At 39.9% G+C, this 13,361-nt stretch overlaps 1 protein-coding gene across 4 annotated transcripts in view; it reads left to right on the top strand.

The window, feature by feature from the left end:
• The window catches only part of ENOX2 (ecto-NOX disulfide-thiol exchanger 2), a 151,961-nt gene that overhangs the window by 91,385 nt on the left and 47,215 nt on the right, over positions 1 to 13,361 (top strand). For 3 of the 4 annotated variants that reach the window (XM_077766166.1, XM_077766168.1, XM_077766165.1), the window contains exon 3: positions 9,934 to 10,089. In XM_077766166.1, coding sequence (XP_077622292.1) covers positions 9,934 to 10,089 — 156 coding nt within the window. Of the gene's footprint in view, positions 1 to 22; positions 61 to 9,933; positions 10,090 to 13,361 lie in introns of those variants that run through there. The other variant, XM_077766164.1, reaches the window with a different exon arrangement.

Here is a 13,361-nt window from a genome sequence, read left to right as displayed (position 1 = left end):
TGCCTGGTAGTGCTGATGACTGCTCCTTGTAATTTCATGGGGCATCCACAGAAATGGAAGGTTGGCACCACAATCCAATGCTGCCTACCCTTCTTCTTGCCTAGATTTTGGGAACGCAGTGCCTGTTATTTTTATTATGTAACATTTTAACTGAGTGGGCTAAAACATCCCCCAGTCCTCTCTCCTCCCCTCAAGATTCCTTAAAATGGAAGCGGCAGCCAATGAGCCACACGGAACTGTTCCCTGAGGTCAGTCACTAATAGTTCAGTAACTCAGCTACTTTTCTGCCCCTTAGGAGGTTTCCTACTGAGCCAGCAAACTTTTTTGGTCCGGTTTCATCTTCCCTGTGACAATAGAAAAGGCTTTTGGCATTGATGAAAAACAAATGATACATAATCTGCCTTGATTTCCCCTAGAGAACTCAAATCCATACTGTCATGGAAGCTGAGTCTCTTGGACACATACTTGTCATCAGGGCAATGTCTGGCTTATTATATTTATTGAGTGGGGAGCAGAGACGGCTATCTCTGGGGTTTGGTTTGGAGCTCCCTTTCATCTAACATGGTGTTTTGTATAGCTTCTATTCAATAAAGTTAATCCACAATGATGGCAGATTAGGAGGCCTCCTCTGGCTGGCAGCTGTCTTTCCTGTAAGAGTATTTGCTTTTCCAAGCTGGCCAAATAAGACTAATGTTAGTTTTCAAAGAGAGGGACCAAATAGAGTCAGACCTTCTGTTTAAGGAGCACTGTTCTGCCCATCATACCAGATGAATCCAAGGGTGGGCCGATAAAGGAGTACTTATTGAATATTTCCTTAATTTTACTTTATTGTCCCCTCAATTAAAATAGCCTTAGCTTCCAAATGTGGAGCCCGTGAAGTCCCAAAGAAGAGTCTCTCATTATGGTGTCTCCACTTTTTTGACTATATTACCTCCATAATAGGAGATGTTGGAAAATAGTGACTTATGGACCTTATTCCCAGAGCAAGACACTTTTTAAGTGTCATTTTTAAGAAGGCAGTTCTAACTGGACCCAGAGGGCCAATTCTGATGGGAACAGAAAAAATGAGGATGTGTGACACATGACAGGCCACTGCTCTACAAGCTCCTCAAGGAGAGACAGACTTGTGTTTCTATTATTTTTAATATCTCCCACAAATAGAATATGGCTTCAGTGGCAGGTAAGGTTGAAATCCTGGGAAAGGAGAGCACTGTTCATCAGCATGGTGGACCCTTCACTGAAAGCCAATGATATGTAAAACACTATACCAAATAGAATTAGTGCCTCCATAAAATGACCTTAAAGCCTACCCAGTTATGGTACTCTCAAAACTCCCCATGCAAACTGTTACAAAGAGTGGCCAAATGAGATCATTTGTTCATTCATTCATACAAGACATATGAGGCCTGTTGTATGCAGGGTACGATGAGAAGCCCTGGGGATAAAGCAATGAACAAAAAAGACAAGATTCCTGCCCTCTTACTGACTTCAGTACTTTGAGAACCTCCATATATTCTCCCTAATACATCTCATGTATGAGGTGCCTCTTGAATGATAACAGCTCAGAGGCTTCCTATCCATTTTGTTCATTTGTGCTTTTATCCATCCATCCATTCATTAAAAACATACTAAAGTAGGGTTGGGATAAGGGAACATCCAAAATGGATATGGCTCAATCCATGCCTTCAAGTTCAGAGTCCAGTAGCAGAGGCAAAGTCAATATCACTACACTACAATGTAGCAAATGTCTTAGTAGAAACATACAGAAAAGTACTATTTTAGTCAGGGTGGGATGAGAGGGAATGCTAGGTAGGTGGTGGTAGTCTGGGAAGGTTCACAGAAGTGGTAATATTTGAGCTCAGTATCCAGAGATATATAAGAATTTAACAGGTGAAAAAAAGGGCTAAGAATGATCCAGGAAGAGGAAATGATGCATCAATTACTGGAAAGTATGCAAGAGTATATGGTATGGGGACAATGGTTAAATATTCAACTCAAGTTGAATTACATCATCCCATTCCACAAAATTTGAGGCCGCATATAGAAAAGGTTACCATAAAAGAGAAAAATTACTAGCAAAATAAACCAGCATCTAGGAAAATATAAATGAAGATCAAAGATGAAGACCAGAGTCCCCTGGGTGGCTCAGGCAGTTAAGCCTTTTACTCTCGATCTCAACTCGGGTCATGATCTCTAGTTGGGCTCTGTGCTGTCAGCACAGCTTAGGATTCTCTCTATCCTCTCTCCCTGCTCTCTTCCACTCCCTGTCTCTCTCTTCCTCTCTCTTTGTCTCTCAGAATAAATAAATATACATTTTTAAGTGAAGATCAAGTAGGGACGTTAATTAGAATTCAGATGTGTACGTCATAGGATCCTACCCAATTTCTAAAGTTGAGCTGTACCTGTGACAAGGTAGCCAAAACAAAAAGAGAAACATTATCAGTTACATAATTTGCATTTTCCATGAAGAAAAAATATACTAAACCTCANTTGTGTTTGTATCTGACACTTTAGCTCTGAAAGAATTTTTTCATAAGGAGCTTCTTATAGGGAAGTACCCTAAGTGAGGTAGTTGAGTGATTTCTGAAGCCCAAGCACAATTGTGCAGCCTAGGACTAGTCACTATTATTTTCCCTAGTTTGCTGCAAAATATAAAAACTAAAAATATAGTGATTTTTACATAAAGCTAAATTTACTCAACTGAAATGACTGTTCTTTATTCTGAGATTATAGACTTTCTACATTGCTTGGTTTAAAATATTCTGTCTTTTATGAACTGTGTGAATGGTATATTGGCTAGTTTCTGTTATTTTTTTCCCACGTTTGTTTTTGGCAAATTAAAATGAGGATAACTTAATATATATACCTATATAATTTTTTTATTTCTGTCTAAATTCTAGAAATCTGGGAGCCACAGATGTAGAGTGAAATGTCCTCAGTAATGCCCCTCCAAAGGTGTTCACAGCCTCCCATGATGAGAGTCAAAGTCATGATCCTTAATCTGTCAAATGTTCTAACAAAGGAAGAACACAATATAAATAAATAAGAAGGAAAAGGGAGAAGGTGGGCTAGAAAGGTAGATGTTAGCAAAAATTTATACTAAGCAAGTAAATCTTCATTCATATAAATTTGAAATCAAAGTTGAGATTTACTGGGGAGAGTCTTTGTGAACTATGATTATGTCATATAACCCACCCAAACCTAGTTTGCTACCTTATTTGCCATTGTACACGAACCAGGCCCTGCCTCAACTTTGCAGCTGGCCTGAAGTAAGGGTTTAGATGATGTTTTGGAGAAGCAGGCAGATGTTACTAGAATTTGAGTCATTATGGAAAAATTTGGGAACTAGTGCTCTATTTCCAAGAGGGCTACTGATAACTGCAGGACCATCTCGCAGTGTAACCAGGCTGTCCTTAGAAATACATGTTCTCTCTTCAGGTTGACTGCTTGAAAAGGCTTTTTGAGGATTTGCATGAAGAGGCAGTCAGGACTGTAGTAGGTTAAAATTTCTCAATACTCAGGCCCAATTCTTACTTTCCAATGAATTTTGTAGGAACTCTAAAGAAATAGCAATAAAGTCCCAGAAATGTATACCTGAATTGGAATCAATTTTTCGTGATGCCTTAATTACATTTAGATCTCATTTGAAACACTTATTTTAGACTAATCTATGGTTGCATTTCAATGGTTTTATTGTGAGTGCCAACTACCTTCTGGTGCTCAAAGAGTCTCTTGAACACCTAACAGAAAGAAAATGCCTTTATGGGCCTGGGGGGCACTTGGATGACAAGAAGTCACTAGGTGCAGGCAGAGCCTTTCTGAGGGTATGAAGGGGCTTCCAGCTAGGCAAAACCAGGTCCAGTTCTAAAAAGGCAAGACCAACAGTAAATGTGTCACCTCCTACCTTTGCCCACCTCTAGTTCATACACTACCACAATTTTAACTTCGTCTGTGGGTCAAAGTTGAGACAATGGATTTTAAAAAGGCTTCTAAATTACCTATTAGTGTGGTAATACATATATCAATATCTGAACATGAAGTTCTAAGTGTAGAGATAAGCAACCAGATGGTAGCCTTTTGGAGAGAAACATTTGAAGGCCTGCTACAGGTTGAGTAGGTAGAGACAGAGCTTAATCTGACAGGGAGTATCTCTTTTTTTCAGTGGACTTTGTGGGAAGCATTATAGATGAATGATTGAGAATGTGGTTAGTAAGAGCCACCTACTGTATGGTCTTATAGTGTTAATTCTGTGAGCTTCAATTTCCTCATCTGTAAAATAAGAAGTAATATATTGCCCATTCCTTAGGATTGTGAAAATAAATTTAAATGAGATAATATGTATAAAACTTGAAAATTCATACACACTCAATTAATGGTTAATAGTATTATGGACACCATCTGTCTCCCCCACTACAAAAGTGAAGTTTGCATTTTACAGGAAGAAAACCAGTGTGAACCTTCCTGCCAGAAAATATCAAGAACTGAACCATATAGTTGGTGTGTGTGGTAACTTTGTCAGGCATCAAAAATGGGCAACCTCTAAGGTTTCTAGTGTTTTGTAGACATCTGTAGTCTTAGCCCATCTGTAGTCTTAGCCCTATCAGTCACCTGGCATTGTTTCAACCATCCGTACAGTACAGTGATCACAAGTGCTCGAGACAGTGGCTCTGAGGCTTTGCAGGATTGTATGTGTCTGCAATTTCCTAACTGTATGGAAACACTTAGTTGTTCATGTACCGTCTCAATAATCTGAGAAAAATCATGGTCAGTCTAGTTCTGGTGCTTAGTGTACTTTCTATTTCCATTATTTGAAAATAGCCAACTCTATTAATCAACTAATCACCCTCCACTCCCTAGCATGCTGCATAGTCTATCTATTGCTATATGAAAAACTGTAACTTAGTAGCTTAAAAAACAATCATTTTATTCTATTTTAAGATTTTCTGGGTGAAGAATTTAGGCAGGACTCTTATGAGCAATCCTTCTATGCCATATGGTATCAACTGGGATGCCTTAGCTATGGTAGTCTACTCTGGAGGTTTCATGACAACTTTATTCATATGCATGGCACCTTGGCAGGGGCAGCTAAAAACACTGAGTTCAGCTAGATCTCTCTCCTTTCATTTACTCTAACACCCTCTCTGCATGTCTCTCTACCACAGTAGTCCGACGTGTTACATGGTGTCTTGAAGCTCCGATAGCATGCATTCCCAGAAACAAGAAGTGGGAATGGTGTCTCTCTCAAGGCCTGAGCCTGAAAACAGATACAACATCTCTTATGTCAAAGCAGTATGGAGCCCGTCCAGAGTCAAGTGGGGATGGGTTACATAGACTTTACCTCTTGGTGAAAGGGGTGTCACAAAATTTGTATCCACCTTTAACCTGTCACATTAGGAAAAAAAATAACTGTATGGAAACACTTCGTTGTTATGTGCCATGTTTTTCATCATACCAGTTTCACCTTATACCTATAATTAAGTTAATTCATTAAAATAATTGTCACACTGCATTTTGAGGCAGTGTAGCGGTTAAGAGTATTAATAGTTAGACCAACCTGGATTTGAATCCTAGTTTTACTTCTTACTGGCTGCATAATCTTGGGCAAGAACTCAACACTCTGAGCTACAATTTCTTTATAAAATGAAGGATTAATAACAGTAGCTAGTTCATGGTCTTCTTGGAACATAATTACATAAAATGCTTAACACAGTACCTAGCACATTGTAAGCATCCAGCAAACAATTTGGCTGTTGATAATAATTGGTGATACAGCAGTGTAACTACATGGACATTTCAAAACTAGACTATGAGGCTGAGGATTTTGTCTTAGTCATTCCTTAAATCCCAACATCTGGCGCAGGGCCTGGCATCAGACTATTGAATGGTTGGACATATGGATGACATATGGCAGCATAGAAATTGTTTGTGCCTGTAATGTAACTCCCTGGCTCAAATGTGTAAAGAGAATGGGGGATAATTATACTGCCAGGTAACTACTCTAGGTAGAATGACCACAAGTTGCTAGAGAGCATGAAAGCTTAAGACCACCCTGAAATATTACTTGGAATCATGTGGTAGAGCTGCAACTCAGAGGAGCAAGCCGGCCCAATTGACACACAGCAATTATGGCATTTCCAGTAAGCTGGGACTTTGGGAAGTTCATGAATCAGAAGATGAATGCAAACCAATATATTATGACACTTCCAGGCATAACAATACCAAGTCAGAAGGGCTGCAGGGAAAAGGTGCTGGAAGGAGTGATATAAAACCAAAACAGAACAGGATGTTTATTGTATTGTGGGAAGGACTTTGGAAGAATACCTTGGCCTTTTCCATAGCCCTTATATAAGACAATTTCAAGTCTCCTTCAGAAGTCTGTATTCCTAACATAAATATTAATACTATGTAGTTACTGATATACTCCTCAAGCCAGGCTGGAAGTCTCAAAGAGAGAGATAATCTCTCTGGCGTCCTATTCCCAATGTGTTTTAAATTGTTGGACTTCTTTGATACTTCAGGTTCTGCAATACTTGTATAAGTCCCATGACTTCAAAAGGTTATTTTCTTGGTTGACATTGGAAATTCACATTGATTTGGGTGCTTAATGGTTGAAGATAAACAAAAGAAATAATCAATGTGTTAGGAGCCTTGGAAATCTCATGTGCAGCCTGCCCTTTAGCAAGCCCTGCTAGGCAGTGTAGCCTATGGAACTCTTGGCATGTTGAACAAGAGGAAGAAAGGGAGTTTATCTAGTCCTTGCTTTAGTCATATATCGTGAATACACTTGCTTTTAAATGAATTTCATAAAATATTAATGTAATCATACCAAACAGAGTGGTGAGTACATCAGTCAGGAGTTATATTTATCTTGTGTATTTGTTTTTTGTTTGTCTCCATTTGTTAGTAGGTAGTACATGGAGATGGGCATTTCTTTCTCAGCCAAAGTGGCAGGACTTGCTTAATGAACTGATGTTTCTGTAATCTGTGGTAAGGCAGAGTTGTGAGTGACAGAGCCGAATGAATAACAATGAGGAGGCAGGCAGAATAATAAAAAGAAGACAAACATTTCAGTTGGAGAGGAAAAATAGATGGAATTGTTTAGTTGGCACACAATTTAATCTGATCTTTTCCTACTGAAAATTAACAGTTTGTAAATGGGTGAGATAATGTTAACAATTTTTCCAAAATCATAAACACAAGGAATCAAATTTTCCGAAGACGTAAATGGCCTTTTTAACCACAGTGCTCTTATTCTTCAGCATAGGAACACAGAGTATCTGTGGCCTAAGTCCTCCAAGATGGAAAGGAAGGCCTGGACCCCCTGCCCCCACCTGATAGAGCCTGACATATAAAAATTTATCACAGGGGTGCCTGGGTGGCTCAGTCGCTTAAGCGTCCGACTTCGGCTCAGGTCATGATCTCACGGTTCGTGGGTTCGAGCCCCGCGTCGGGCTCTGTGCTGACAGCTAGCTCAGAGCCTGGAGCCTGTTTCAGATTCTGGTCTCCCTCTCTCTCTGACCCTCCCCTGCTCATACTGTCTCTCTCAGGAATAAATAAAACATTAAAAAACTTTTTTAAATAAATAAATAAATAAAAATTTATCACAAATGCTTGTGGAATGTGGGAATGAATACCCAAATAAGTGAATTTATTGGTGTGTGTATGCATGTCTTGAATGGAAGGAAGGAAACTTACCTACCAGGACTACCACCTATCATGCCAGAGGTTTTAATATCTGTTCTGTCCTTTCATCCTTTGAGCTAAATGTCATCATTTATCCCCACTTTTATCAAAAAAGAAATGGTGATACACAGATATTAAGAAACCTTCCACTAGTATGTGGAGAAAAGTAGAGACAAGAAAGCCACAAGGAGGAAGGAAGGGAGGGAGAGAGAGTACACACATGTGCTCACATGCATGTGTAAGACTGCATGTTGGGTGAGATTGCAAGTGAAGGCTAAAAGTAAATTTGTTTTCAGAAAAATAAATTTTTCCCTAATTTCTTGGAAATTTCTTGAAAGAAATTTTTTTGTTCTCAGACATATCTAGGGTCTTGATATTTCAGCATGACAGGCATGTGGAAGATGGGGAATGACCTAGCTCTTGTGGACTGGCTGTGCACATGTGCTACCTGCCTGCCTATCTGCCCAGTCACAAGACTCACCCCTACTGGGCCTATTGTACCTGAAGTTCCACTTCTATAGGGACACACATTCTTCCCACTGTTAAGATCCATCCCTTCAACATCTTGGAGAACCACCCAGGGTATTCTGAGCCTCCTTGAGGAGGCTTATAAGGATTGCCCCCTCGTGCTTTTGTGGTGAGCAGAGTGAAGTTTTTGGGATTCAGGCACATTACTGCTACTGCAACTGCCCCTACATTATCACAACTCCTTATGCAGTACTTTCTTTGTTTGCAGCCTTCTGTGCATTCTGTAGCAGAGGACAGAGCTGAGAATAGGGAAGTAGAATGGATTTCCTTCTCTCAAACTTGCATTTTGACATAGAGACAAAATTTAAACAAAATCAGTACCACCCATAGACCCAGGAAAGAGGGGCCTTTGCCCTAGGCCTGCATTCTCAGAGGACCTCCTGCTTTGAAATACCTGCCTGGATATTTTCTAAGTCCCCCCACCTAGTGCTAAGTTAGTTAGTGTGATCAGGGTAGATGTACTGAGTTCAGAACAGGTCCTATACAGGTTCTAATAGCAAGAAGCACCTTTCTCACAATTTTTAAAGTTCCTCTTCGTTGTCTAGGACTGACCAGGGCCTGCAGTGTTGTCTTAGCAAGGAGTCCCAATCTCAGCCTGAATCTGTGTGGACCCCAGTTGTCATTTCTCCCCTTTGGGGCGTTCTCCAATCCTCTACCCCACATGTGGAGTCAACCAGATTCTCCAAGAAGCTTCAGAACTCAGGCCTATGGAGTCCTCTCAAACTATGTTCCAGGAAGTAGCCTGGCAAGTAAATCTCTCCAGCTTCCTGGTATGGTATTTCTTTCATGGTATCACATGAGATTGTGCCACCAAAATAGTGTTGATGTTCATTTGGGGTAAATCGAATTATGTATATAGATGAGCCCCACAGAAAAATATTTGTTTGGGGGCCCCTACACATCCTAGAAACATCCCTGAATAAAACAAAACATGATGCAAAATAAAACTTGTTGTTCAGTGGCAACAAGTATACAACAATTTTTCAACACAGAGTTGAGAATGAACCAGAATTATCTGGAAAAAGTTCTTCAGGGAGGGGGAGACTTAAGGCAGGCCTTAAGTATGGGGAGAATTGGGGAAAACTCCAGTGATTCCAGTCAGAGAGAACAATATGAATAAAAGCATGGAGAATAGTTATTCATTGAGTATTTTTGTGCTATGCATTATGCTAAGTGCATTGCATTCATTGTTTTGTTTATTCATCACAAGCTCTCTATAAGGTAGGTGTTTGCAAATGAGGAAATGGAAGTTCAAAAGATTCATCCTGTTGCTGGCGAGGATGTGGAGAAACGGGCACNAAAGTAGAAGTCAGGTCTGCCTTATCCCCAAAATTGTATGCTCTTAATACCATGCTACCTGCAAAAAGACAAAAAGTGTTAATAGGGATAGCAGGGAGCCTTATCTGAATGGAGCAGAGGGTATGTGTTGCAAACTAGTAAAGGCAAGATTAACAAACAAGGCACATAGTATGAAAGGCCTTGGATGTCAAAAATGTGATATAGAAACAAATAGACTGGTGATGCAAAAACAGCCCTATCCCAAAAGGAAAATGCACAAGTAGAATATAGTATTTAAGACCTAATACTAATACCATGTTTTCTTAAATATTTTGCCTCCATCTTAGAAAGACCCTTGGTTTGAAATTTATAAGGTAACATTCTGTCTCCACTTGGCCTTGCCTGGTGTCATTTATTGTTCTCTCTTTCCTCTCCTTTTTTTAGACTTTGACCCTGCTCTTGGAATGATGACTGGAATTCCACCAATAACTCCAATGATGCCTGGCTTGGGAATAGTACCTCCTCCAATTCCACCAGATATGCCAGTAGTAAAAGAGATCATACACTGTAAAAGCTGCACACTTTTCCCTCCAAATCCAAGTAATATTCTGCTTTTTCTCCACACAAGTCATAATGTTTTGGTGTCTAGGAACACTTTCTTCTTCTTCAAAAGAATACCCTAGGGCTCAATAGATGTATGTACAGAAGCTTCACCTAGAAAAAAGAAGATGGGGAAATTTTCTCTTATTAGCCAAGGCTGAATTTTATGCACAGAACAGTAGATTTCTGTGTGTTGGTTGCAGTACAAATGATAAAATGTGTTTCTACTGCCATCCGGTAAGGAATTCAAGTGTGTTCGTACAGAAAGAGACACCTGACACAAATTGTTCAACACTGTCATTTACAGACTGTCTTTTTCATAACTGGCCTACATGCTGATAATGGCAGTAGTAGAGTGTGTCTAAGCCTGCCTGAGGCACATGAGAATATATATTTGGTGCTAAGAATCCTCCATTGCTCCTAGCTATTTACACATCACTCAAACTACTGCTATTCAACTGATGGGCTGCAATAGACAGTGGGGTGAGGTTTAATTTGCTACGAGGGCAAAGAGGAATACTGAGACTAAGTCAAACCACTTGCATCCATTCAGTCAATGAAATTCATGTGGAAATGATCTAGGGATCTATCTTGTCAGTAATGAATAGGTTTCTCCTTAGACTCTTAAAAATATCTGCAAATATATGATGGCCATATTTCACTTAAAATATAGCAGCAATAATTGACTCAAGCATTTTTCTAGATCTATTTGGGGTTTTATTTACTTTAAGTGATCAGATGTTATTTCTGCATATGACCCAAGCCTCATTAAAGCTATTTCCACAGTTCTGGTGGTTCTGGGTGACCTACTTAAGGGAGCTGCCACTACAGTGCTAAAATTAAAGCTGTTAAGAGACACATTCAGGGTTTAGGCCATAGATCAAATGAACTTGCCTTATCACAATAAACATGAACTTTTGACATGTGACTTCAGACAACTCTTTCATCTCCTACCTTACACAGAAATTAGTTAATCATGGAATCAGGCCCTGGCAGGGACCCAAATTCTACTTAGTGTAGTCTATTCATAGCTAAAAGGACTTTAGAATCAGTCAGGGTTGGTCAACCATATCATCTCAGCCCTTTTTGGTAGTGAGAAATGTTCTTAATGCTTTCTTCAGTTCATTGAACTTGATTGTCAGCAGGGTACTTCCTTCCAGGCCAGTAAGAAATCTAGGAGGCTAACATCTCAGAGGACTGAATTAGTCTAGTGCCTAGATGAATGAATGGCACTGGTGTACCCTTGTCTCTTCCTCTTAGTGCCACTGTCCCTACAAATGGGCAATCGACTTTTTTCCCTTTCATCCAATGTGTTGCTTTTCGATTAGAGAAAGCTGTGAATCACTAATTCTACCTTTTTTCACTTCAAAAGCCACGAATTTAGGCATTTCCAGTGTTAAAACCTCTTGCTTATGTAAAGATAGAATCCTGCTGGTTTAATCATTCATTTATCATATAATCAGCCTAATCTAGGCTTTCATTATCTCAATCAAATCTAACATAACAGGATGGCTCATACCCTGTAATGTCGAGGTTGGGTACAAGAGATGACTTTACAGGATATTCAGTCTCTGAATTTCCAAGGAATAACAGATACATAGTGTATAACGCATAGACCACATTGTTGAGTAGTCTTTAAAGGTATGTAGACATACATGGCTTAAAGAGGCTCTAACTTTTGATAGTCTCTAGGAAACCGATAAACATCCCTCAAATACATTCATCTTTCCCACCTACAGTCATGCCTTCTTGAATCTGAACTGGAAGAGCCACAGAGTGAGAGGGAAGCATTTTACCTTCACGGCTCAAGTCTTTTGTTCTTCCATCTCCGTGTTAAGAATATGGACAGAGCAATTAGTACCAGTAAAGTGGTGGCTTCGGAGAAGGAACCTAGCTTTGGAACTGAATTAAAAACTAACAGTCCTGACACAGCTTAAAGTGAACTGGTGCTCTGTTTCCTGTTCAGAACTTGGATTTTGTCAAAAGGGGGCTCAAGTTAATTGTGTGGGGGAAACACAATGGCTAATAGAGAAGACTCCCTCAAATTTGGTGCTGAAAGCATAGCAAGTGCCATTTTTGTTCACAGCCCCACACTGTGAAAGTGTGATGGGAAGAGCAGGGATTTGGTACAACTGAGTCACTTATCTTCTCCAGAGCTTACCAACCTTTTCTGATAAGGCCTTGATTATAAACCCCAGTACTTGGGCCTGCCTCCAGTATATTCTGCTTCTGTCTCTGGTATATTCTCTTGCACTCAGTGGCCTCTCAGCAGTAAGGTCCTGTGATCTGGGTACTCTCACAGTTTCTTTACGGACCCATCCAATCTGCTTCTGTCTTGTTGCTTCGTTAGACAGTATTTTTACCATCAATTCCTTCCCTCCTCTCCCACCTGACACTTTATCCAGGTGCTTGTCAAATATACAGAACCCATAAGCCCCAAGCTTCCTATTGCCTACAAGCACCAAGTCGAACTCTTGACTTCAAAATTCACTGGTATGCTTCATCTGACTGTCTTCAATCCATTATTTCTACTTGCCACATACCCATCCTTTAGTCAAGTGCAGCTGCTTCCCAATACCACACTCCTCTCCAGCTCAACTATAAGCCTACTTTCTCCTGGAACATTTCCACATGGAAGATATGGAAATTAAAACAATAGTTAATCATTCATTGCTCTAATTCATTTCCACTTAAATATTGAGTGCTAAGTCCAATGGGTAATTTTTAGCCTTTAAATTACTTCATTTCTCTGCTATTCTTAGTACTAGGAACCCCTTCGTCCTTCTTGAAACATTAGGTGATTTGAAGGTGTAAGAATGACTAAGACCACTAGAGAGATTATATAGATCAGAAAAGGATGACAAGCTGAGTGCCCTGAGGAATTCCAATATTTGAAAATGTAAAAGAGAAAGAGGAGTCTGCATTTCTGTATACCCAGTAGCTGCAAACATCCTCTTTACTAGCTGTTTCCAGTTATTTTCCAATTCTCTTTTAAGTCTTTTTTTATGTTTTTGCCCCACCCCTCTATCAGAATGTCCCTTATTTGAGAACTCTAGTGACCAGGGGCACCTGGGTGGTTCATTCAGTTAAGTGTCCAACTCTTGGTTTCAGCTCAGGTCATGATCTCACAGTTGGCTGAGATTGAGCCCACATCATGCTCTGCATTGACAGCATGAAACCTGCTTAGGATCCTCTCTCTGCCCTTCCCCCACTCATGCTGTCTCTGTCTCTCTAAAAATAAATAAACTTAAAAAAAAAAAAAACACTAGTGA

Source organism: Crocuta crocuta, unplaced genomic scaffold, assembly GCF_008692635.1.
Source record: "Crocuta crocuta isolate KB4526 unplaced genomic scaffold, BGI_CrCroc_1.0 scaffold1133, whole genome shotgun sequence".
NCBI classification, from domain to species: Eukaryota; Metazoa; Chordata; class Mammalia; order Carnivora; family Hyaenidae; genus Crocuta; species Crocuta crocuta.
This window is presented reverse-complemented; position numbering and strand designations above follow the sequence as displayed.